Consider the following 24,377-nt stretch of genomic DNA (forward strand, 5'->3'; position numbering starts at 1 on the left):
TACACTGATAAACCAGGTTCCATTTCCTTATATGTCGAAACATACTTACATTACAGCGGATTCTGATCTAATTGTATATACATCACTAAATCCTCGCATTTTCTTTGCGTATTCGTACAGTAGAGCAATAAAGATTAGTGACGCATCTTTTACTTATGTGCGCCACACAGAAACATGTGCCTAACTACTAAATCAGACCTGCCTCTAAATTTGTATCAGTATGTATGTGTTCATTTGTATTCTTATTTTATATTTAAAATGTAGGACTGCCAAAATGTACACATAAAACGTGGTTTGAAACACGCTGTATTAGAGTTTGTTACAAAATACAATGACGAAATACACTCATATTAATGCCTCGGTGTCAGCATTTTATTTGTGCTAACAAATATTCTCTCTCGGACATGACAAAGTTAAAATATGTTCTCATTCATTCAGACCATTGAGGACCACCAAGCTAAAGCATTCTATTATTATAGAATATACATATATAATAATATTAGTAGTACATTTAGATTTATTTTTGCATTAGTCTTGACAGTACTACAGTACGACATCCTAATAAAATAAATCCTCCCCGAAAGGTTTGACATACACCAGAATAAAACAAGTTTACTTTGAAATGTGTTACCGGAAGTACACGTCTCCTCGGGTGAATATCATTTGCGTCAACATTTGTACAAAGGACTTTTTCAATCAAATGTAAGTTCTCTGGCGATCATAACAGCGTCTTACATCTTCATTATTTGTCAGCCTGGTCGCAGTTATTTTTTATTATTGACTTGTGTGTGTCGTCTTTAACTGTGTCTATTACTTTAATGCTGTTGATGTTGGCCTCGACTGTGTCTCATTTTCTCGAACACAAAATATAAACGGGTTAATTGAAACGACTGCAGACTATAACTAGTATTTCTACCAGACGTGTTGCCCCTTTGTCCCCCTCTCTCTCCACCCTATACATACCTGTTCCTGATAGATTTAGCAGGTTTCATCCAACATGCATGTTTGTATCACCATGCAGGACGAGGCTGACGCACATAAAGTTTAGTATGAACTTCCACCAGCTGACCACAAGGTGGCACAGTGGCATTGCGACTGTTCCGTTTGGCCTTGGAAAACTAAATTATTGCACAATTCATACACTCATTGGTTTTACTGTGTTATTTAACAGATGGAATCCTTTACATTGTTGGTAATGCTGGTACTTCAGTTTGGATTTGGACAAAGCTCCCATAAACAACCCCATGAAGATCATTATATTGGCCAGCAGCACAACCCCGAACATGACTTGAACATCCTGCTGGGAGATGAGGTTTGTAAATATTCGTTACAAATTGTCTTACGCTCTTTAGCCCGATATATAATCTTCATTCATCACCTGCTCACCCTTCCTTCTACTACTTACTTCATGTGCTTCTAGGACACAGACAAAATAAAGAAACTTAGCCCAGCAGAACAAAAGAAAAAGATGATGGAAATTGTCAAGCGGATTGATACAAATGCTGACAATCAGCTAAATGCAGGTAAATTGATGTATCTCTCAACATTTAAAAAGAAAGCAAAGATAAACAGAGGAGATGAAAGGTTATACTTAGTCTGTTGTGTTTTTAACAACAGAGGAGATCACGCTATGGATTCAGCACGTCTATAGAAAATATGCTCTGGATGATGCAAAGGAGCGGTTCCCTGAGTTTGACACTGACAAAGATGGTGTTGTAACATGGGAGGAATACAACATGGTCACTCATGACCAGCTTATTAGTTTTGAAGACGCTGTACTGGAGGATCCAGAGCAAGAGTCTCTCAGAAACGTTGGTATACTTTAATTGTCCTGTTAAGAATCCCATTAAAACCTGATTTATGTGTAATAACATGGGCACATATCCCCATTAGCTCCACCTGAAGGAGAGGAGACGCTTTGACTTTGCTGATGTGGACGGCACATCTGGGCTTAATGTGACAGAGTTTCTCGCCTTCACCCACCCATCTGAAGTGGATCACATGGCTGTAAGACGAGTTCAGATCAAACTACTGCAACACCTGATATGATAATGCATTCTTCCACAAATTCTATGAGGGCCATTCATATTTCATCTTAAAATGTAATCATTTACCCTTTTTTCCTAATAGGATTTTGCCATTGAAGATGTGTTAAATGAATATGACACTGATAAAGATGGACTCATCAATCTGAATGAATTCATTGGAGATGTCCGTGGTGAGGGTAAGAAAACATAGATTGTTTTAAAACATGGAAGGATCTGTTTGTTGTTAGTTTCTTCTGCTGTGCCCAATTTTTCTCCCAAGTGCAACGTTAACACTTACTCTTGGTACCAGAGGATTCCCCTACACAGTGGGAGATTGAAGAAACAGTGCGGTTTAAAGACCTCTATGATCAAGATAAGGATGGCAAGTTGAATCGAGATGAGCAGCTCCGCTGGGTGGCCCCCAATAGCTATGGCTCGGCAAGAGAAGAGGTAAGACTCCAATTTAGTTGCCATAATAGGTTATTAGTGCTTGGTAGGATTATATATACCGGTAATTCATTTTTATGATGGTGTGGCAACATATTCACTGATTTATTGTCCTTGTTTTGCTCTCATGTCATTAACAGGCTCTTCACCTCATCAAGGAAATGGACCACGATGGAGACGAGCAGATCTCCGAGGCTGAAGTCTTGAAAAATCAAGAAACATTCATGAACAGTGAAGTGACAGACTATGGCAGACAGCTGCATGCGTCACATGATGAACTATAACTAGACTTTATGTTCTTGTTTTCTCATTTGTTTTCATGAAGATGTAATGTTGTTTATTATCTTGTACTTCGACATTAATCATGGGATTTACATCATGGTTGATCTTATCTGTCAACAAGCATTGGCAATATTAATTGACACAGACATAATAACATGAAAACATATATGATAACACCAGTATAATACAGCACAGGGTTCTCACCCTTCCTGAAAAACAGATTTTCAGTCATGGAAAACACATGAGAGAAGAAGTCAAATGTCCTACAAAATTATTTCAACATTCTCCTATTTCCCTTCAGCTGTCAATTTACTACTAGCCTATCTATCAGAGCTCCGCAAAATGGATAACATTGCCATCTGAAAAGGCTAAATTATGTTCAGGATCATATCAACGGTTGAATGGTAGTTTATGGACAAGAGTACAGGCTGTTGTTTATGTTGTGGAAACACTGTAAACACCCCCAGGTCATGTCACATAGTAGCCATCAATGCCAGTAGCCAGTAATACAGATTACTACTGAATTGGCCAACACTCTAATATGTCATGTAAATTACGGTCTCCTTCGAATGTTAATATGAGTCGCTGCTGGCTGGTAAATGTGGTCGTTTTTTATCATTATATTACTATATGATCAATGTCCATGGATCCTACCAAGCACTAATAACCTATTATGGCAACTAAATTGGAGTCTTACCTCTTCTCTTGGATGGATGGATGGATGGATGATCAATGTGTCATAATTTCTAAGCATGTAATCAATGATTTAATGGCTAAATTATAGCCATAGACTTTACATCTTATAGGTCAGACTTCCACAGAGAGGAACATATTCCTGTCTATCATAGCAGCTAGACCCTCACTGAAAATGTCCTGGAAAGGTTTTGTCAAATCTAGAAAGTCTAGAAACGAGTGGGAACCCTAACAGCACCAACACAAGTTGCACAACTCTTAAATTCCTTACACATTTGCTAAAAGTAAACTGACAAGAGTATCAGGCCAGTTGTTGTAATCCCTGATATGTTGCAGCTCTTCCTCATTTAAATAAAGTGAGTGTTGTGTTCGAGGGCTGTTTCCTGAATGTGTCATGATCTGTTTCACTTGCATCAAGCAACAGCCTGTTACACTGCTGGGCATTACAAAGTGACTTCAAGCTGAGTGGATTCTCCAACAGGGACTACTTTTAACCATCGACGAGATGTCATTACCATTTAAAGACGCCTTTTGGGTAAGTTAGTGTGATGCTACGAATCCATACTTTATGTTGTGTTGTTTCATCTTATTACTGAGCTGTGAAGTCAGTGTTGTATTCATTGTGTTCACTGGTGTTTTGAGGTAATTTCTATCTCAAATCAGGTGTGTCGCACAAACTAAACGGCTCTTTATCAGTACACTTTTTTAAAATAGTGCTATGGTGGTAACTGTATCAGTTCTGTCGAGTTATTAGGGGTTTCCTGTTAATTGGGCTAAATTCATCTCCCTTGTGTGCCTTTTCAGAACTGTACAGAGCACCTGGTAACAGACCAGAACTCAAAATCTATTTTTATCATAACTGTAAGCAAAGCATCAGGAACTGTAAAGTCAGAAACAACAGTCAGTGTAACTCAATCGTAGCTTCAGTTCAAACTGTGAAGTTGTGTGCTTCCCTTTTCCTCTTAATTATCATCCTGCTATCAGTAACCTAATCTCAAATGTAACCAGCTACAATGAAACTGAACATCAGAGATTTTTATACCAGTAATTATACTTCCACATTTAAAGTTCAAGTAAGAATACTTTTTCATGAGCAGGGGCTCTCCCACTGGGTTTCTTTCCATTCAGACCTCAGCGACAGCATTTTACAATTTCCATTCTTGATGAGAAACCACCACAAGAAAATCTCACAAGAAAAAAAACTTGCTGTTGAATATCAATTAAATCATCAGCTTTTGGCTAAAGGTGATCATGTGGGTATCTTAAACACTGAGCAATAAAGAAACGCTAATATTTTATTTCCAATGGACACAAAAAACATTTAGTAAAACAGCATACATTTAGCATACATATTTGTAGACCTGGAGAAGGCTTTCGACGGGTCCCTCGGGTTTTTTTGTGGGGGGTGTTGCGGGAGTATGGGGTGCCGGACCCGTTGGCACGGGCCATCCGGTCTCTGTACGCCTGCAGTAGGAGCTGTGTTCGTCTCCTCGGTAGTAAGTCAGACACGTTCCCGGTGGGTGTTGGCCTCCGCCAGGGCTGCCCTTTATCACCGGTCCTGTTCGTGACCTCCATGGACAGGATATCTAGGCGCAGCCAGGGGGCGGAGAGGATCCGGTTCGGGAGTCTCGGGATCGCCTCTCTGCTGTTCGCGGATGATGTGGTCCTGTTTGCCTCCTCGGACCGTGACCTCCAGCATTCACTGGGGCGTTTTGCAGCCGAGTGCGAAGCGGCAGGGATGAGAGTTAGCACCTCCAAATCTGAGGCCATGGTGCTCTGCCGGAAACCGGCGGATTGCTCCCTCCAGGTGGGGGCAAACTGCCTACCCCAAGCGAAGGAGTTCAAGTATCTCGGGGTCTTGTTCACGAGTGAGGGTAAGGTGGAGCGGGAGATCGACAGGCGGATCGGTGCGGCTGCAGCAGTAAAACAGGCGCTGTACCGGTCTGTCTTGGTGAAGAGGGAGCTGAGCCGGAAGGCAAAGCTCTCCATTTACTGGTCGGTCTACGTTCCAACCCTCACCTATGGTCACGAACTCTGGGTCGTGACCGAAAGAACGAGATCTCGGATACAAGCGGCCGAAATGAGCTTCCTCCGTAGGGTGGCCGGGCTCAGCCTTAGAGATAGGGTAAGGAGCTCGGACATCAGGGGGGAGCTTGGAGTCGAGTCGCTGCTCCTTCGTGTCGAAAGGATTCAGCTGAGGTGGTTCGGGCATCTAGTCAGGATGCCTCCTGGACGCCTCCCATTAGAGGTTTTCCGGGCACGTCCAACTGGTAGGAGGCCCCGGGGAAGACCGAGGACACGCTGGAGGGATTATATCTCCCGGCTGGCCTTGGAACGCCTCGGGATCCCCCAGAATGAGCTGGAAAGTGTTGCGGGTGAGAGGGAGGCCTGGGTCGGCCTGCTGAACCTGCTGCCACCGCGACCCGACCCCGGATAAGCGGCTGATAATGGATGGAGCATACATTTATTTCTAAATGTATCGTTTTGTATTAAAACTGAGATGTGAATAGTTGACCTTATCACTGACAGTATGAGTATTATAGTTTGGTATTTATGGTTCCAGGGAGTGGACTTCATCAGTAATACTGGATATGAGACTATCAGTCTGAGACTTAATGATGGTCGACGGACATGCAAAGACATGGAGGAGCTCTTGAAAATGAGGTGGGCTCACACATTTCTGATGAATTATACTTGATGAATCATTGAAGTGATCTCAGTATGATGTGGTAAAGCTCTGGTGTGGTAATGTCTATTTAGGGCATCAGCAGAGGAGAAATATGGCAAAGAACTGGTCACAATCGCACGCAAGGCCGGGGGTTTATATGAGATCTGGTAGGATGTGTGTGTATTGCCTTCAACAATGTCTAAGTCTGCCTTTATAAGCAATACATTTGTTCTGCACCAAATTAACTATTTATTGCATGAAAAGATGCATGACATTTAGTTAATTATTAGTTTTGTTTTCACAGCACTTTGAGAACATCTTTTGATGAAATGAAAACACGTAAGCACAGGATATATTTCTCACATTGCACAGTTCATACATGTCTCAGTCAGCTCTGAGTTTTTACTCTGTATGTTTGTTTTTTTCAGAACTTGAAAACGTAGGAAACTTTCACATTCAGCTGTCTACATTGCTGAAGGAGGAGGCGAAGAGAATGGAGCAGTTCAGAGAGCGACAGAAAGAACAAAGGAAAAAGGTACCAACTTTCTGATTTGCACAGAGAGGAACTCTAAAAAGAGTTGCCTCTCAGTGTGGCTTTCAGATGACATTGATGTTTTTTTAAGTAACATTATGTTCCTCACTTCTTAGTTTGACGCCATCATGGAGAAGGTCCAGAAGACAAAAGTCTCTCTCTTCAAGAAAACAATAGATGTAAGGATTCATATTCATATTATCATGATAATCTAAAATGAGACCACATGTGTGTCGAGGGCCGCATGGATCATCTTAGGGGCCGTTTTAGTGCTTCTTGTTTGTTTGTGCAAGAAAAGTGCATTCTGAAAAGACTTCTGCAGAAAAGTATTGTCGTCTATATTTAAGATGTACATAAGAGGAAGATGGTTTCGCAAGATAGGTCAATTTCAGTCACAACTCACTGGTGTGATAGACACATTAAGGAGCTTCTTTCCGATCAGAAGGAAGTGAGGTCTTTTTGTTGCACATTGATGTCCCCCCCCCCTCCTCTTCCTGTTGAGGGTTCATAGAGCAATGTGCTGGTGAACAAAGCATGGGTGTTATAGTTTCATATGGTTTCTGTTCTGTTTCTCTCTAGTCTAAAAGATCTTATGAGCAGCGCTGCAGGGAGGCAGATGAGGCCGAGCAAACTGCCGAGAAGATGGCCAGCGCTTCCACAGCTACTCCCAAACAGATTGAGAAGGTGCATCTGTGCTGTAGTGTGACTCATTAACGGTTCAGAACAGAAATGAAAAGCTAGGCAATTTGAAGATCCCCACCAGACATGTTTTAAGATATTTTAAACTACTCTGCTTTGAATAATAATCTGTGTCTGATATTGTTTCCTGTTACCTTCCGTTACATCTACTCCTCAATTCTTGAATATGCAAATATTGTTGATTTCAATAATTCAACTACTGTACACAAGTCTCTGACTTCACTGTCGGTGTTTTTTTTTTCACACATTGGCTTTGTTCCTCATTTTTAAACACTGTTAACATTTAAGAATTTGTGTCAATGTAAAAATAGTTTTCAAGACAAGAAAGATTTTATCTATCATAACTGTCATTGGCATTTGAGAGTCTACTGGGCATCTCACGAACAATGTGTGGTATTAACGAATAGTATTAATTGTCGGTATATTTTAAATCATTTTTACCATGTACAAGAATGTATATTTCAAATGAATTGAAACTATCTCATTGCAATGAATTACAATGAGATAGTTTCTCAAACGGCACTGACAGTTATTACACAGTTACACCACAACACTGACAGATTGGGAAATTCAATTATATTTGATCTTGCATTTATTATTTAAGAAAGTCATGTATAAGCTGTGAGTTGCTGTTCTGATTTAGAACATAATTTAGAAAAGCACCTACGCAATGAACTTCATTAATTTTTATTGGGAAAACTACAGGTATACAGATATAAAGTCAGTGGGTAATTTTGTATTATTCAATTTTTTTTAGATGAACAACAAATCTAAACAGTGCAGAGAAGCCGCAGTGGAGGCTGGTAAGGGCAGACGATAGCAGCAAGATACTGTATTTTCTTCATTTGCTTTTTTAAATTGTTTAAAATTAATTCTTGAACTTGTCTTTAGAGAAACAGTACAAGTCAAACATTGAGCAGCTCGACAAGACTCGTAAAGAGTGGGAATCAACACACATCAACACATGTGAGGTAAAGTACAACACTTTGACTTTCTCCTCTCACTGGATGTATTAAGCATGCACATTAAAGCATGATGCATGATGCATTTCAAAATGTACAGACTTAGACCAAGAGTGGCAATACCCAAGGCCTGTTTTGTCAATGAGGATGTACAATACTTCCTACTAGGAAATGACTCATTAATCTGCTAAATTGTTTCCAAGCAACAAAGCCTGGATGTGATAACATCAACAAAGCTTAGGCAGCCACTCAACTACCTTATTACTATGTAAAAATGTAAATTGTCAGCGGCAGTTTGAAAAGCAGGACACACAAGAAACCAGGAAAAAGAACAGGAAAGAAAGTTATAATATATTTCAGAAGTGTACATTCTGTACTGTATAGTGTTGTACATGTAGAGTGCTTCAATGTTTTCAAGATATATTTATAATTTTTTTCGAATCATTTTGTTTTGCAGACGTTTCAGCAGCAGGAAGAGGACCGCCTCAGCGTACTAAGGAATGCTTTGTGGGTGCACTGTAACCATTTATCAATGCAGAGTGTTAAAGATGATGAGGTGTGTGCAGCTGTTCTCACACATCTGTATGGGATATACTTTCAGCAAGCCCTTCCAATACACAGTACTGTTTATTCAAAATTCGCTGTGGAAACTGCTCTTTCAGTGTTACGAGGATGTGAGGACAACACTGGAACAGTGTGACATCATCGCAGACATTAACAGCTTTGTGGAGATAAAAAGCACCGGCTCGACCCCCTCAGGTAAGCAAACTGCAGCTTTTTAAAATTTGAATATGTTCCACTGTAGAAATTGTAATCTTATCTCTCAGCTGCTGCTAAAACACACAACAAAATGTTTGACTTCTTTGGAAACAGGTAGTCATCTCCCCTGAAGCCTTCATTTTTTTTTTATTTACTGACTTTCAATGGTTCTTCCACAGCTCCAATTGAATACCAACCTTTCTATGAGAAGGATGCTGCAGATGACAGAAATGGCAGCGCTGGATTTGTAGGAGGAGTGATGAAAAGGTCAGAATTACACAATGTAAAGCTTTTACACATGTGTAAAAGGGATGATGCCAATGATTATTATGTAAAGTATTTATTTTTTGTGTATTTCTTATCGAATCCTTTCCCCAATTTGTAGGTTTTCAAATCTTCTGCAGTCGAACTGTTCCATTGGATCCAAATGGAGTATCAATGAACCAGTTGCACAACCTACTGGTATAGTACCAATGTCATTTAGTCAGTAACACTGCATTTCCAAAATGATGACAGAAATGACTGTGAGAGCCACATTGAGCCTTGCAACACGAGGTGTGGAGCAACTGTAGGTTACATACTGTAATTATTGTTCTTTACTACAGTGATTCACAACTTGGTGTTCTTGTACTCCAGGGGGAACTTCAGCCGTTATGAGGGCTTATGTGGAAACATTGTGGAATAGCTCAGCTAATTATAACTAAACATTAAGTTAAGATTTTGAAAAAACAAATATGTACATATATCCACCTTATTTATAAACACAAATATGATTTAAAAATATATGTGAAGAGTGAAGTTGTTTAATTTGTTGTGTGTGAAACAACAGTATCCACCTTTACATATTAAACAAATTTGATTTGTGAGAGGTGACAGCGATGAAGAGATGATTGAGATCAGCTTAGTCGCTAGTTTGGGAAGTTGAAAGTTACGAGTGGCTTCACACAGTAAATAAATCAATGCTGATTATGTCTGAAATCCTGTCAACTCTTCAACAGAAACATCCGAGGGACTTTATGCTTCCATTACTGAATGTCCTGGGTTCCAGACGAGCAGTGAGGGTTACAAGGTTGTGTACGACTATGCGCCACAGGTCAGTTTCTACATGAGACGCATTCAAATGTTCTAATTCTTGTTCATTTCAAGTGGTGACTGTTGACTGAATGTGTCTGTCCTTGTTCAGGGAGATGATGAGCTCTCTGTGTCTGTCGGGGACGTGGTGGTTGTCATAGATCAAGGTGAGGATGGCTGGTGGACGGTGAAAAGAAATGGCCTCACTGGATTGGTCCCGGGCTCTTACCTTGCCAAAGAATGAGCTTACCTGACTACTACAGTCCCTTATGTCATATTTTGTTCGGGCCTCGTCATTTCAAATTGCCTTATATTCAAGCTTATTTGTCTTACATATTTGTGTTCGGACGCATCATTAAAGCCCCGTTGAGTAGGATTTGAAAATGGGACTGTCACATACAGTAGCACGAGCCAGTTTGAAATTATTTATTGGTATGACACATATTCATGTTGCTTGGCCCTTATTGCTGTTCTGCTGAGTGCTCCTCATGCCAATGACAGCTGGGAGATTAAGTGATCTGTTGCACAAGGTCGCTGCACTAAGTTTATTTAGATTCTGTGGCACTCTTGTATATCTGCAGTCTAAATTCTGAAGCAGAATGCTTAATTTCTGTTGTTGACCTGTATATAATGTATATGTATAGTTATTGTTTCCATCCTGAATGTTAATGTTGTTATCAGAACAATTAAACAAAGTAGCTGAAACGCAACCCGGCACTATTCTTTGGTCTTGTGGCTGAGCAGTCTGCTGCCTCTGGTTCAAACGTATCGGGTTACTGAGCAACGGGGGAGACAACTATATCTCATGATTCCAGTAAGAGCTGATATATAATATGCATGTGCTACATGTTGAGCTCACGGTAACTTTGAAACCACGAAAAGCTACAAAGCCTATAAGATTAGACACAGACCAATGCATTTGACTAAATATGTAAACCTCTCCCTCATGGGAAACTCCTGAACTTTGACCTCTCTTGTTGACTTGTGAATATGAACTTTGTCCAAACAGAAAGAAAATAAAAACATTTTGGGAAGCAATATCATCTCTTTGTAAAGCTCTTTGTCAGAGAAATTAAAACAATGAATTAGAAAACACACTCATTTAATTCCCCACATTTTATTTACATTATTGAGTCTTGCTATTGCTACACATCATCAAATCAAAATTCTTAAACTACCAGGACTGGAGTGCTAAGCCAAAAACAAACAAAACAGCTATAGGACAAAGTCTATCTTAAGTTATGACTATTTCTTGACAGAATGCTGCTGCTGAAAGGTTTTAACCAAAACTGAGCTGTAATAGTAGTACGAGTAGAATAGTAGTAGCAATAGTAGTAGTGAAGGTAAATTGTATTTAATTCAAATTTCATGTAAGTACAGCACAGATTTAAATAATGCCATCCTAAGCATCAGAATGTTTTCTACATCTCATTGACCATTTAAGAATTTGGTCTATAGCTTACATTTTTGGAAAAACAGGTACAATATAGAACTTTAGTGTGGTTGTTGTTTAAGGTTAGTGTGGTAATATATTATTTTCATGCTCTCACAAATGAGAAATGTGTTCTCCTTTATGCATAGGTGCCTCCTGTAATAAGAAGCTCATAGGCAGGACCTCTGGCTCTGTGGCACAGCACGATGCATGCACACAACATCCCCAGCATCTAGAAGAAAGAGACAGATAACGTATTCATCTTTTGGAATACTTGTTAGTTAGTTACACCACTTCAGAAATGTTTGTGGAGTTTCACTGTAGATGTGTAACTCGCGCTACTTTGTTTGGACTTCCGTATTATGATACCAATAGAGTGGTGCAGGTTTGAAGTATTTTTGGAGGCCAACCCAAATGTTAGCGTCACAGTGGTTCCCCGGACAAAAAGCTAATGGGATTTTGTATTATTGCAGAAAATAAACTCTGTGCCAAATACAAACTAATTCACTCAAAATGTAAATATTGGGTGTCATATGCCAGACTATTTCTTAGCCGACATCAAGCTAAATGCTAAGCTAAGTCAATCGGCTGCTGGCTGGAGGATTATATTTATCACAGACATGAGAGTGGTATTGATCTTCTCATGTAAAAAAATTATGTAGGTTGTGCCGTTATTTAATTGTTCCACTATCCCTCCTGGGGGCCTGTTGCTCAATGTACTAAAGAATTAGAGTAAATGTGGCAAAGGTCCAGTTAAGAAAGATAATACAGGTTGTACAGAAAACAGACGATGTCCTACAAAACAAGGTATATTCATTACAGTTACATACCTGGATTACAGCAAATGTCAGTGCAGTCCAAATGACATACATCATGATCTCCTTCAACTTCTTCACAACCAGAGCTTCACAACCCTACACACACACACAGTGAGAGAGATGTATAATGAGACACTTCTCTTTGTGTTTGATATGAAAACATGACACGTTGAGAGGTTGTTTTACTTCTTGGTAGAGATCTTCAGGATGAGTGAGGGACCCCGTGCAGCTTCCAACATTTGTTTTGCAACAGCTGATGGGTGCGCTGTTGTTTTTGGATTCTTCATACCAGTGTGTATTCTGCCAGTCTGAGTAATTGTGGATCCCACAACACTGAAGCTGGAAAAAGGAAAACAATGACAACTCAAGATTATTTTCAACCACTTGCGCAGTCAAACAAATACAGATAGCGAACAATATTATTATATCTGTTTTACAGTGAAGACATGACTTCTGTCCTCACCTGTCTCTGAATGTAGTCGATGGCACGGCTCTGGGCATTGCTGTTGGTGCCATTGTACTCATCATACACTTTCTTGATAGAAACATTTACTTCTTGTTCAACCTGCAGATGGTTAAAAAGTGAGAGACTTAAGAACTGACGACATGTTGAACAATAACAAAAAACACATGATTTCGAGCACAAGGAGATTAGATTAGGTTATCTAGGGTTGACAGATTCAGTGATTTAGAAGATCTGCAGGATTACCAGTTAAGCAACAAATAAGGCTAAGAAAAACAAACATGTAGGCTTATATTTGACTTTCTCACCTTTGCTCTGTAAACATATCCGAGAACCACCACAGCCACTTCTGAGATGAAAACCAGCAGGAGAATGACGACAAACTGTGGATCAAATTTCAAGATTTAAGATGCAGACAACAGATATGTGCATGCATATAAGTAAATGTGGAATGTCAGACACGTTGCCATGTTCAAGTGAGAAAATGCATGAATTAGATGATTTTTGTGCAGTTATTTAAAACCTTCAGTAGCTTTGGAAGTGTCGTACTTTTTGAACTCAAAAAGGACTAAATGCTTTGGTCAAATTCAATATGTTAATGTTAATTTCTCTTCATAATGTTTCATAGTTCAACCTTGATCACTTACTACACAAAGGCTCATCTTTTGTGCCAAACTTATAAACTGGTTCACTGACCGTTGTAAGACCACAGTAGCTCTCTCTCACTGTAGCACAGCATCCAATGAGCCCAATAATGAAAAGGAGGGCTCCAACTGCAATAATGGTCACTGCTGGAATGAAAGTGTACACATCCTCAAAGAAGTGATCGTAGTCATCGTATGTAATGAAGACATACGCTCCAACATAGCACAAGATACCAGCAGCAGCCTGAGGGTGACAACAAAAAAACATTTTAATATTTCACTCAAGCCTAGCCACAAACGGAAAGCAAATACACTGTACACCAACATATTGCAATATGGTATAAAAGGGTGTGTGCCTAAATTGTCATAAACAATGGAAGCAGTATTCCTATATTTTACTTCGGTATAGCAGTACCACAGTGTAATAATACTCTGTTGCAAGTAAAAGCCATGCATTCAAAGTAAAAGTACAAAACTAGTAGCTTCAAAAAAGTACCAAAAGTAAAAAATACTAATTATGCAGAATGGTCCATTTCAGAATCCCATATATATCATATTACGGGATTAAATTTAATGTTACAGCTAAAGATAGAGCTCACTTTAACTAGCTACTTTATATAAGGATGGGTCGCTTAACCTATAATAACACCTCGTACTTTATTAGTTGCTTTACATTCTTTATTAATAATCTAATTCTGCAAAGTAACTAAAGCAATCAAATAAAGGTAGTAGCTAAAAGGTAGCTTCAAATGGAAATAGTCATGTAAAGTTCAAATACCTACATATTGTAGTAGAGTATAGTAAACGTAACGTCACACGACTGACGACACCGTATTTTAAGCAGAATACCACGAAATGAAAGGTGTTGCATTTAACAAGGAATTGTTAGCTGTAAATCAATAAAACTAAAACTAAAAAACACATGATGTGATGTGTTTCCTCCTGTAAACTAATCCCTCCCTGGGTAAACAAAGGTCGCAGCTGACTGAACGCACAGCTAACGCAGCTACACACTGCTAGCTAGTGACGCACGTTTCAAACCGGCCATTGAAAACCTCCAAACTTACCCAAAATATCAGGTTCAGAAAGACCAGGACCGTCTTTGAGGACGTGATGCCACATTGGCCCATCTTCAACGCGGGGGGGTTAACGCTGTCGGTTATGTGGTGTAAAGTATTGCAGGTTTCTCCTCAGACATCCACCACTCATCCCAGCGCTGTGTCACTGGTGACGCAGAGGAGCGACGCAGCGCCACCAGTGACACCAGTGGAACAACACCACACGTCCTCTAGGACCAGTCACTTCACCCACCCCGACGTGTGGAGAATAATATTGACAAGGTTCCGAGAATACGATGCATGCGATATGTTTATGGCAACTATTAGCATAGGCTATGTAATACACTTAATATAAATAGCAATACATTAGGGTGCTTTTGTGACATCTAGTGGTGCAAAATGTAATTCTACTTTTACCTGGTTAGCCCTTATAGCACATTTATGAGTGTATCATTACTTCCAGTACCGTATCACTGTCCTAAAAAACACAAGAGGTACTGGTATCACAATATATGTTAATTTATGGTTGAAAAATAAAGGGGAAAACATATTAATTGTCAGTCAGCATCACTAAATCATTAATGTGTGCACTTTCTTGCGATGTACATATAACGTGATTTTATGAAAAACCAATAGAATAAGAATATTCAAGGTGGAAATGTAGTCACTTTTATCCACACAGTCAAATAAAATAAAACCAACTGAAAGCAAAGAGTTGGCAATTGTAACTTAATCCATGTCCAAAGCGCAGGATCACATTCAAATAAGGAAACCAAACACACTGGAGGACAGTTGGATTTAGGCATTATTTAGATTGTGCACATACAGGAAACATATTATTATGACTGTTGTATTTAAACACAATGCAGTAACACACCTTCATCTGTTTGCAAAGGAATATGTAGATTGTTCTTTAACTGTTCCTTTACATTTTAATATACACACAATTTGGAAAAACAAACACAGACACATAAAAACACAGCTCTCTGTCTATAGCTGCTATCAGTGGTGTGGCCTTCTATTTCATAGCAGTAGAGAAGCTGAAATCACATGCGTGCCAAATATTTGATCCCAGTGGCCTAAATGTTCCACAAAATTGGTGTTGATGGTGTACATTATGTTCGCTGGGCCCTCCATAGATGCCAAATGGTATCAGGCGTGATGTGGACCAGGGGAAATCATAGCCACAGTGATGCTCAGTAGGTGACATCTCAGGATCAGAGGATTGGTCCAAAAGCCCACTGACCATGCAGCTCCCAGCCGCCAAAGCAAAAGCAGATGAGTAATTATGAAGGATGGTATAGAAAGTGGCGTACAGCCAGCGGATCTTGTAGTGGAGCAGGTGCCAGATGAAATACTGGAAGTCAAAGAGCAGGAGGTTGCTTATCACCCCAGCAAGAAGCTCAAGCAGGGACGGAGCCCAGTCTGGCAGGGTCACTGGTCTCCATACCCACTGGGCTACCGATGCTGGGAGCACAGGAAACGCATGGTTGTAAAAGGTGACACCTGCACAGTGCAGCAGTTTAGAGGCTGTAGGACGACGGCTTGGTTGAAACTTGAATTGCTGCACCCATGGCCACCTTTCTCCCATGATGTCGCAAACAAGAAAATAAATGCACAAGACAAAGTAGGAAGACACAGTCAGCACAATGGGGAAGAGTGGAGATCTCAAATAGTCTCTGTAGTTGAGCCTCATGCAATCCCACAGTCGCTGTAGCAAAGAATCGTTTCCTAAGCATCTTATCCAAAGATCTACACCGATATCGGCAAGATCCATCCTGAAGTAAAAGTAACCGGGTGAATATCCTATAAATGAATGAGGAATGTTGACATTCGTCAAAAACAGTAGCTACGGTAAAAATGTTATCCCGTAAGTGTCTCCTTCACTGTGTGGTATCAAGTAACAGCAGGGTGCAACCATGCAACACATTATTCAGTAGGCCGACTGCAGGTTCACTGTGAGAAAGAAGTGTAGAGAAGAACATCTCACATCAATGTCCATTTAGTAGCTGTTCTTCTTTTAATCATATCACATGTTTTTCATCAGGAGAGTGTAACACTTTAAGGACGAATCATGTTGGCTTAATAATATTATGATATAAAGGTCTAGCTAATAATGATTATTTGTGGAGTAACACTAATTGTTTTCCCAGGTCAAAAATGAACTTTGCACCCTCTGTCTTTAAACCAACATGGGTAGTAATAAGTATCCTAAACGCTCAGAAATATGGAGATTCCATTACCACTAACCAAACTCCATCTGCTGATAAAAAAAATGTATTAAAAACTCACAAGCAGATACTAAAAGGACCTATGAAAAAAAATGTTAATGTTGAAAGATCATGGGGATGTAGCAGTCTGTAGCTGACCAAAGCAGACAACGTTGTATACATCTCCAGACACTCCCCTCTGGTCACAGATACAGATCTCCTAAGACCAGGGCCGACTAAGTTTAAAAAGTAATTTATTTATATGGCTATAGTCCAATTTAACAAGCTGTGTCAAAGGGCAAAGAGCAACACAATAACCCAACGTAACAAGCTGGAGTAGGGTGACCTGCAACACGTCATCATCTTTGGGAGGTTGGGAGGATGTCACGTGAACACATAGACTAGGGGGGCGTGCAGTCGATGTGTGTCTACATTATATTTATTGTGCTGTACCACACATTGCCCCTTTGGACCCATGTAAGTTCTCTTGTGTCTAAACATGTTGTATGTTACTCTCAGAGGCTGTATCCACTATCCAGGGTCAAGAATGAACGTCCATGTCCCCCTCCCAAACTGTAGAGGGCGACAGAAGCCATTTATATTCCGTGTACGACAGAGGACGTTTCGACAGTCCGTAACTAAAATCTCCAGAACCTTTTCACACGATAGACTGGTTTGGTGACACCACGGAGAGGATTGTTACCCCAACCGATTCTGAGCCTCGCACGTCCTGACGTAAACCACCGTGCTGTCGTTACCGCGTCACGTTACGTTACGTTACGTTTCCTGGGACATTAGACCGTGAAGCCACTTTACAGGTAGCAGGGTAAGGCGACTTTAAAAGGTTATTTGCAGCTTTTTAACTCAAGTTTAAAGCTGACCCTTTTGTCTTTTAGCTCCTGCTGTCATCCGACAATAGCTTTGATCGGAATGAAGTGGCTAACATTAACACACCACTTTCCCCTATCAACTAACAGTTAGCTAGTTCACGTAAAATTCAGCTAGCTAACGTTTGTCTTTTTCTGTCCATATTAAAGCTAACAATAGAGCAACATGCCCAAATGCCATGCTACTGAATGGGGGGGATAGTTAATGTCAATATGGTCAATAAATGCACCCCATGTTGGTTCAAATGTAACCAATTTTAATATGTCGCATGTATCATTCACGTAGAGCAATAAAGCATGTATGGTTAAAGTCCCATCTCGATGCATGGCCTCATTTTAAGAGGTCACAAGCCAACAAGCTAGTGAAGCACTGTTTTAGACGATAGTGTTCTTTCAACTTTGTGGCAGCAGTTTGGGGAAGTGGGAAATGGTGTTCCCAGTTTGGTATGGAAGTACTTGAAGATCCATATTGCACAGCGTCAGTGATACAAAATACCTGCATCCAGGTACCAACATCTGTTACTTGTAATTGTAATTTGAATATGTGGTACGATGAGAGCGTACGTGTAACCGGAGTCAAATTCCATGTATGTGCACACTACATGGCCAATAAAGCTGATTCTGATTCTGATTCTGATTGTTAAAAGTGTTCTCAGAAGAATGAAGATTGTTATTTTACTGCCCATGTTAATCACTAATGGGTATTTATATGTCCACATATGTTTGGCCATGTAGTGTTTACATAAAAGTAAGTAAGTACTACTTCTTGTCTAGTGTTTACATATTTAGGGCATATCAAAATGCTTACCACAAAGCTGGAAAAATGCCATTGTCTAAAAACTGCGTCACAACCTTTTTTTAAATCTGTGTTGCTGTATTTATTCATTCAGGTGCCAATACCAATGGAGAATGATGAGGGAAAGAAGATGGGGGAATCAGAGCCTGTGCTTCATACACAGCAGCCGTGTCGCTTCTTCTCTCAAGGAAGACGCTGCAATTTTGGCAAGAAATGCACATTCCTACATATAAGAGATGATGCCAATGCTCATGAGAAGAAAACTACCAGGACACACAGCCATTCAGATGTCCCTTCTCCAAACTCAGAGGTCTCTGGAGAAGATGTGGGTCACAGGCCTCCTCCTAGTAACTCTACGGTTACCCCAGCAGCTAGCCGCCGCCGCCCCTGTCGCTACTTTATCTCAGGCCACTGCACCATGGAAGACCGGTGTCGCTTCTGGCATCCACCAGAGTTCCCCCCAGTGGATCACCAGCCTGTTCCTGTCAATTACCCAAGACCTGCACAGAGGATGCAATCTGTCCCCCGCCCCGGCATCCTCCAGGAGGTCAAGCTGTGTGACCTGACAGAGGATGTCGCCAAGCAGCTCCGAGACACAGAGATCCAGCAGTTGAAGAAGCGCTTTCCCAAAGATCAGCTAATTATTCAGGAACGCAGTGATGGCAAAGTTACTTATTACAGGGCGACTGTAGAGGCCACTGATCCAGACTGGGTATGTATTTCTTCCACCTTCTTTATGCTTTTCTCCTTTGAGAGTTTAGATTAAAAATCCACTCACTTATTATTTCTATAATACAGTACAGCTCAGTTATAATTAGTGAAATTAAACAAGTCTCTTTGACTAGTTAAACCAAAGTGAGACTGTGTTTGGAGAGACATATACTGAAGCCTCTCCATAGGCAATACTTAGTAGAACCATTTATACTATGCTCTGCCAACAATCATGGTGATTTTACTGTGAAAGTGGAATTGTTTATTTGTACAGGATAACATGGGATTTGTATCAATTAGGTTGCGCCACAGAGATTAAATCAAGCATATTTGTTGTTTGCGAAATTGGGTAAAGTAGTGATTAACAACTTGGCAATGATGGCTCATTTTAAACATATTCCCTCATTTTCTTTATTAGCCTCTGAACCCCAGGCAAAACAGAGCCAACTATTGAACTGAATGATTATTGGCATATCAAAACTATTAATCCATTTTATCAGCATTATAAAAGCCATACTCCGTAAGTTTATACTGTAAACCAGGATTTTCTTACATTTGACATGCTTTGGTTTGATAGTAGTTAACATAGATGATATATACTAATTCCTGCATTTGATCTTAAAGCCCTTTGATCTGAAAGAAGTCGACATCATGGTGAGCTTCCCAGACAGTTACCCCCAGGAGGTAAAGTCCACTGCTTTCATTTACACTCCAGGTTCTGTAATATACTATCCAGTAAATGTTTGCCATGGAAAGAACAGTTCCTCATCACCTTGATTCATTTTCTTAGATTTTCACATTGGACATACCGTTGGACCAAGAGCTTCCACCAGTAATGGCCAGGTAAAAGCATGTTCAGTTTATCTTAAAATATTTAATGTTTAGTGTCATTGGTGTAGACATTTATATAAATCTCTTCTATAAATCTTGTGCTAAATAGACATGTACAGCAAGCGTCACTGGAGTGGCTTCAAGCCAAGCATGCAACCAATCAGCTTCTGGGAAAGGTAGAGCTGCTCTTCCGGCCTTTTCTTCGCTGGCTAGATCGTAGCTTGGAGAGACTGTTCACTGAAGGAGCCCGGCAGGTGAGACTTTCCCTTGGAATCTATAGATGTATTATATCATATTGTCGTAATGCTGAACGATTCTCTCTTGAATGTTTTTGCAGTTAAAAAAAGATGTCGATTTAGAAAAAGCTGGATTGCAATTCATACCGTATCAGGAGCTCCAGGCAACAGTGTGTGAAAAGTCTGGGAATGATCATTCCTCTGACACCGCTGCTGCAGATGAGGATGTCAGTGATGATGGAAAACTGGACCAGACAGAGGGCAAAAGGACAATGGAGGGAGGGAAGTTAGTGCAGCAAGAGGGTCCAGATTGTGATGAGGGGGAGGAGGGGGAGGAGAGGGAGGATGAAGCCAGTCATCTGGTGGAGAACATTAAGATCAGAGATCCCCGCAGAGGCACAGAGATGAAGCTGCTGGGACTGAGGATGGGAGAGAATACAGCCACAGTAGTGGCCCAACAAATCACTGTCTGTCTTCAATGTAACAGGTGAGGAAAACAAGTTAAATGTCATATCTATGTCACTCAATTGAAAGCTTGACTGCGTGTCTACTGTCTGCAGGTGCAAGGTAACTGCAGATCTGTCACTGACTGGAAGGACACCCTGCACAGCTCAATGTGAAAAGTGCAGTGCAAGCATCACTGCTGCATTCAGGCCCTGCATGCTGCACCATTACAACGATGTCCTGGGATACCTGGACCTTCACAATGCCGCACCTGCTGACCTTGTACTTCAGGACTGTGAACTCATTGTGGGCTGCCTTAGCTGCTCCCAGGAGGGCCCTGTGCAGGTACAGTCCTGCTTAACACTGTACATCTGTTTTTTTCTGAAAACCCGCAATGTGAAATATCACTATTAACTGAAATATATCTTGATGAGCTCTGGCTTTCTTTTAAATTGTTTTTTTTGTGTCTTTTAATTCTCACCAGAACCTTTCCTATGGTCAAACAAAGGAGGTTAATTGTGAACACTGCCACAGTAAACTCAGTATTCTGGCTGAGAGCACAAGATTCCAGTATATTCAGCCACGCGTCAACAAAACAGGTCAGAGCTCACCCACATTTGCTATCAAAGGGATCAGCAAAGGTTTAAGATCTTACAACAAACTGGCACAGTTGGCTCTCTTCCTAATGTTAACTCACATTATTTGTTAATGAAAAACTTCACATATGAGCCTTGATATCATCTGCAAACTATTTACTGTTTCCTTTTTGTAGGTCCAAGTGCTTGTGCTGTTAATTATAAGATGATAAGAGATCCTGCTGTGCAGAAAGGGAAAGCACTGCCAGAAAAAGGAGGATGCAAACATTACAAACAGAGCCATCGCTGGCTACGGTATGGCCATCTCTGTGTCCCATCACATCTCTGACATGGAAGCTCTGAGAAGAACACGTAGAGTATCGTGAAAGCTTTGTGCCACTGTCTGCCCTCAGGTTTCCCTGCTGTGGACGGGCTTACCCCTGCGATGTGTGCCATGATCAGGACCAGGACCACCCCATGGAACTGGCCAACAGGATGATCTGTGGCTACTGTGCCAAAGAACAGGTGAGCTAAAGACTTTATATGACATTTTAGCCACAGAGGTAAGAAGAAGCTTTATTCATCAAGAGTGAAATTGCTTGTACTGTTATCGATTGAAGAAAATCGGTCTAATATCCCAAATCAACAACTACACGGTAACACTTGCAAAGAGCATAGAGGTCTCTGTCTCGAAACATAAATATCTAAGGCTGACTTATACTTTACCTCTGAATGGATTTTTTTTAAAACATTTTTGTTGTCGCAGCCATTTAGCAATGGAAAGCCTTGCATCAGCTGTGGAAGCATGATGACTAGAGGCGCACGCTCTAGCCACTGGGAAGGAGGACTGGGATGCAGAAACAAAGTCAAAATGAGCAGGTACGTCTATTTAATGAAAACATAATAGTAGCAGTAGTTTTATTCAGTCAAAAAGATTCACACTTTGTTTCTTTTTAGAAATGATCGACATAAATATGCCAACACCAACAAAACAATTTCAAGGAAGGCCGTCGGCGAAAAGAAGTAGACGAAGGAGAGCATTATTGCCCTAATTTGTGAATTGTGAATTTTACAATTGATTTCAATGAAATTGTTCCATATTTTACCCAATAAGTCATGTTGTTATGATTTATTTTCTGTGATTGTGAGAAAATTCCGATCCATTCTGTAAAATTCTTCTGATTAGAAAACTTTTACAAATAATTTCTTTTACCTCCTTCCATGCATTAAACTATTCAACCTTGTACTGGTTAAAAAACTTAACAGTTGTTTGTGTCTCATGCATGTTATTGAGGGGTTTTGTTAATCTTCTTGTGAAGGTCTGTTTGTCGACATTGAGCTATGAGGGGGGGCAGGGAGCGGGGGGCTGCTGGTCTGTTCTGCCCCTTCTGTTGAACTCCACTATATAAAGGCAGAACTTTGTCTTGATCCTGAGACTTGCAGCAGCCTTCAGTGGTACCACAGCAAGATGTTGAACATCAGTGCGCTCCCTCTGCAGCTCCTGCCATCCAGGTCCTCGGGCCGTCTCCTGCAGCCATTCTGGGATTATTTGCGTCTTCGCCACCTGCCTCTTATCTCGTCTCCTTTTTTCCCCGTCCTACTCGCCTTCTCCAGCTATTTATTTTTCAGCATACCTTTTGCCGTACTGGACCTCTTGGGAGAACGAGTTCCTTTATTCAATCAGTACAAGATCCAACCAGACAGGCGGCCAACAGTGGCCATGATGACTAAGAGCTTCATGACAGCCATGTACAACCACATATTCTTTGTTCTGCCGACTGTAATCATTTCCATGTACATACTGCCGACACCAATATTGCCACAAGGTGCTCCTACTCTGTATGAAGTAATCATCGATGGACTCGCAATACTTCTCCTCTTTGACACTCAGTACTATATTTGGCATTTCATACATCACAAGCATTCACAGCTTTACCGCTGGATCCACGCAATCCACCATGAATACATGGCGCCTTTTTCTTGGTCGACTGAGCAGCTCAGCATCCCAGAGCTGATGACCGTTGGACTCTGGAGCAACCAGGACCCACTTCTTTTAAAGTGTCACCCAGTGACCACATGGTGCATCACAGTGTTCAGTATCTGGATGTCTGTGGAGGACCACATAGGTTATGACCTGCCGTGGACTCTTAACCACCTGGTGCCTTTTGGTCTGCTGGGCGGTGCGCCGGCTCATGACATGCACCACCAGAAGCCGAACAGCAACTACGCCCCTTTCTTCAGCCACTGGGACCGAATCTTTGGCACCGCTGTTCCTCAGAAGAAAAAGACTTTGAGGAGATGATGACCTGAATGAAATTCTGTAAATACTGAATGTTTTTTCTTCTGATGTTATTGTCAACATTATTTTAGCACCGTCACATTCACAATTCATGATATTTTATTTATATCTTTGATAACTATTAACTCCTTAGCACTTGCTGCCTCTTTGCTGCTCCTTCTGGTTCTCTTTGTGAGATGAAGTGTATATTATATGGCCTCTCATTCAATAAAATCACTAACTTTACAACAGGTCTTGCACTATTGTTTCTATGGGTGTTCTTTGGACTAAAAGTCATTGTGGACACCTTCAATAGTGTCCATTCAAGTCATATGTGCATAATCACACTCCATTCAGGTCAGAAACCAGCAGTAACTAGTAACACTGGCAAGCGAAGCAACCTCTTACATAATACAAACATCCTTGAAAGAACTTGAAGCTTAGTTCAAACTCGCCGTAGTGACGTCTCGCGTCAGAAAATTAAGTAATTACTGCCGGCGCGTGGGGCCCAAAACCAATCTCAACCTTGAGGCCGTGAGGGTTTCGGGCTGTCCCGCTGTCAAATCATCGAGTGTTTGAGGGCTCGCAGACATGTTGAGCCCCTTAAGAACCATTTCCGTAAATCCGCATTTCGGCAGACTTTGCCCAAGGGAATTACCCACAATTCATAGCAATGTGACGTTAGAACACGCTGGAAGCATGGAGACTTAAAAAGGTAAACAAAGAGGACGGCACATGGGTTTTCAGCCTGGCAAATTACATTTGCTCATAAACATTAAGGATTAAAGATGGAACATACAAACACATCAGAGATTATATTGCACAGATTTATTCAACATTTTTATTTTGTCATT

General features: G+C 40.7%; 6 protein-coding genes across 10 annotated transcripts; 4 read left to right on the forward strand and 2 right to left on the reverse strand.

Moving 5' to 3' along the window:
* Positions 1-638: 638 nt before the first annotated feature.
* On the forward strand, positions 639-11,178 carry pstpip1a (proline-serine-threonine phosphatase interacting protein 1a). Of its 2 annotated transcripts, XM_034534784.1 has the most exons (21): positions 639-702; positions 1,172-1,312; positions 1,421-1,523; positions 1,618-1,811; positions 1,894-2,007; positions 2,131-2,477; positions 2,615-3,984; positions 6,013-6,113; positions 6,210-6,284; positions 6,422-6,456; positions 6,546-6,652; positions 6,766-6,828; positions 7,229-7,333; positions 8,106-8,151; positions 8,240-8,319; positions 8,768-8,866; positions 8,973-9,069; positions 9,249-9,336; positions 9,455-9,531; positions 10,068-10,162; positions 10,253-11,178. In XM_034534784.1, exons 7-21 carry the CDS (start codon positions 3,955-3,957, stop codon positions 10,382-10,384), a joined length of 1,230 nt encoding a protein of 409 aa, XP_034390675.1. In that variant the 5' UTR covers positions 639-702; positions 1,172-1,312; positions 1,421-1,523; positions 1,618-1,811; positions 1,894-2,007; positions 2,131-2,477; positions 2,615-3,954; the 3' UTR covers positions 10,385-11,178. The 2 variants fall into 2 exon arrangements, with proteins under 2 accessions (XP_034390675.1, XP_034390676.1); XM_034534785.1 differs by lacking the exons at positions 6,013-6,113; positions 6,210-6,284.
* On the forward strand, positions 1,196-2,758 carry rcn2 (reticulocalbin 2). The gene is made up of 7 exons (XM_034534612.1): positions 1,196-1,312; positions 1,421-1,523; positions 1,618-1,811; positions 1,894-2,007; positions 2,131-2,224; positions 2,338-2,477; positions 2,615-2,758. The coding sequence occupies exons 1-7, from the start codon at positions 1,196-1,198 to the stop codon at positions 2,756-2,758; spliced, it is 906 nt and encodes a 301-aa protein (XP_034390503.1).
* Positions 11,179-11,241: 63 nt separating the features above from the next.
* Positions 11,242-14,880, reverse strand: tspan3a (tetraspanin 3a). Its single transcript, XM_034534787.1, has 7 exons — positions 14,565-14,880; positions 13,550-13,741; positions 13,162-13,236; positions 12,854-12,955; positions 12,577-12,729; positions 12,403-12,486; positions 11,242-11,804 (listed from the first exon to the last, which is right to left on the reverse strand). Exons 1-7 carry the CDS (start codon positions 14,625-14,627, stop codon positions 11,712-11,714), a joined length of 762 nt encoding a protein of 253 aa, XP_034390678.1. The 5' UTR covers positions 14,628-14,880; the 3' UTR covers positions 11,242-11,711.
* A 698-nt stretch (positions 14,881-15,578) lies between these two features.
* On the reverse strand, positions 15,579-16,332 carry ch25hl1.2 (cholesterol 25-hydroxylase like 1, tandem duplicate 2). Its single transcript, XM_034534613.1, is given in 4 exon segments — positions 15,579-15,660; positions 15,662-15,749; positions 15,752-15,810; positions 15,812-16,332. Coding segments are annotated over 4 exon segments (750 nt in total).
* A 1,035-nt stretch (positions 16,333-17,367) lies between these two features.
* si:dkey-24l11.2 (uncharacterized protein LOC100034462 homolog) lies at positions 17,368-22,508 on the forward strand. 4 transcript variants are annotated; one of them, XM_034535763.1, is made up of 12 exons: positions 17,368-17,609; positions 18,543-19,160; positions 19,784-19,843; positions 19,950-20,002; positions 20,100-20,244; positions 20,328-20,713; positions 20,787-21,015; positions 21,155-21,269; positions 21,443-21,560; positions 21,659-21,770; positions 22,012-22,124; positions 22,203-22,508. In XM_034535763.1, the coding sequence occupies exons 2-12, from the start codon at positions 18,555-18,557 to the stop codon at positions 22,270-22,272; spliced, it is 2,007 nt and encodes a 668-aa protein (XP_034391654.1). In that variant the 5' UTR covers positions 17,368-17,609; positions 18,543-18,554; the 3' UTR covers positions 22,273-22,508. The 4 variants fall into 4 exon arrangements, with proteins under 4 accessions (XP_034391654.1, XP_034391655.1, XP_034391653.1 ...); XM_034535764.1 differs by having other exon boundaries at positions 17,368-17,583; XM_034535762.1 differs by having other exon boundaries at positions 17,369-17,591.
* Positions 22,509-22,610: 102 nt separating this feature from the next.
* ch25hl1.1 (cholesterol 25-hydroxylase like 1, tandem duplicate 1) lies at positions 22,611-23,769 on the forward strand. Its single transcript, XM_034535765.1, has one exon. It carries the CDS (start codon positions 22,714-22,716, stop codon positions 23,545-23,547), a length of 834 nt encoding a protein of 277 aa, XP_034391656.1. The 5' UTR covers positions 22,611-22,713; the 3' UTR covers positions 23,548-23,769.
* The last annotated feature ends 608 nt before the right edge of the window (positions 23,770-24,377 follow it).

This window comes from Cyclopterus lumpus, chromosome 6 (genome assembly GCF_009769545.1).
Source record: "Cyclopterus lumpus isolate fCycLum1 chromosome 6, fCycLum1.pri, whole genome shotgun sequence".
NCBI lineage: Eukaryota > Metazoa > Chordata > Actinopteri > Perciformes > Cyclopteridae > Cyclopterus > Cyclopterus lumpus.

Excerpts from the sequence above, each read along its gene's own strand:
- rcn2 (XM_034534612.1), top strand. The coding sequence starts at position 1,196 with ATGCTGGTACTTCAGTTTGGATTTGGACAAAGCTCCCATAAACAACCC. Across the intron at positions 1,313-1,420 it reads ACATCCTGCTGGGAGATGAG|GACACAGACAAAATAAAGAA; the intron begins GTTTGTAAATAT and ends ATGTGCTTCTAG. Across the intron at positions 1,812-1,893 it reads AGCAAGAGTCTCTCAGAAAC|CTCCACCTGAAGGAGAGGAG; the intron begins GTTGGTATACTT and ends TATCCCCATTAG.
- pstpip1a (XM_034534784.1), top strand. The coding sequence starts at position 3,955 with ATGTCATTACCATTTAAAGACGCCTTTTGG. Across the intron at positions 6,285-6,421 it reads GGGGGTTTATATGAGATCTG|CACTTTGAGAACATCTTTTG; the intron begins GTAGGATGTGTG and ends TTGTTTTCACAG. Across the intron at positions 6,457-6,545 it reads TTTTGATGAAATGAAAACAC|AACTTGAAAACGTAGGAAAC; the intron begins GTAAGCACAGGA and ends TGTTTTTTTCAG.
- tspan3a (XM_034534787.1), bottom strand. The coding sequence starts at position 14,627 with ATGGGCCAATGTGGCATCACGTCCTCAAAGACGGTCCTGGTCTTTCTG. Across the intron at positions 13,742-14,564 it reads TTCTGAACCTGATATTTTGG|GCTGCTGCTGGTATCTTGTG; the intron begins GTAAGTTTGGAG and ends TGTCACCCTCAG. Across the intron at positions 12,956-13,161 it reads GATATGTTTACAGAGCAAAG|GTTGAACAAGAAGTAAATGT; the intron begins GTGAGAAAGTCA and ends AACCATCTGCAG.
- si:dkey-24l11.2 (XM_034535761.1), top strand. The coding sequence starts at position 18,099 with ATGGAAGTACTTGAAGATCCATATTGCACAGCGTCAGTGATACAAAAT. Across the intron at positions 20,003-20,099 it reads CTTCCACCAGTAATGGCCAG|ACATGTACAGCAAGCGTCAC; the intron begins GTAAAAGCATGT and ends TGTGCTAAATAG. Across the intron at positions 21,016-21,154 it reads CCCAGGAGGGCCCTGTGCAG|AACCTTTCCTATGGTCAAAC; the intron begins GTACAGTCCTGC and ends AATTCTCACCAG.
- ch25hl1.1 (XM_034535765.1), top strand. The coding sequence starts at position 22,714 with ATGTTGAACATCAGTGCGCTCCCTCTGCAGCTCCTGCCATCCAGGTCC.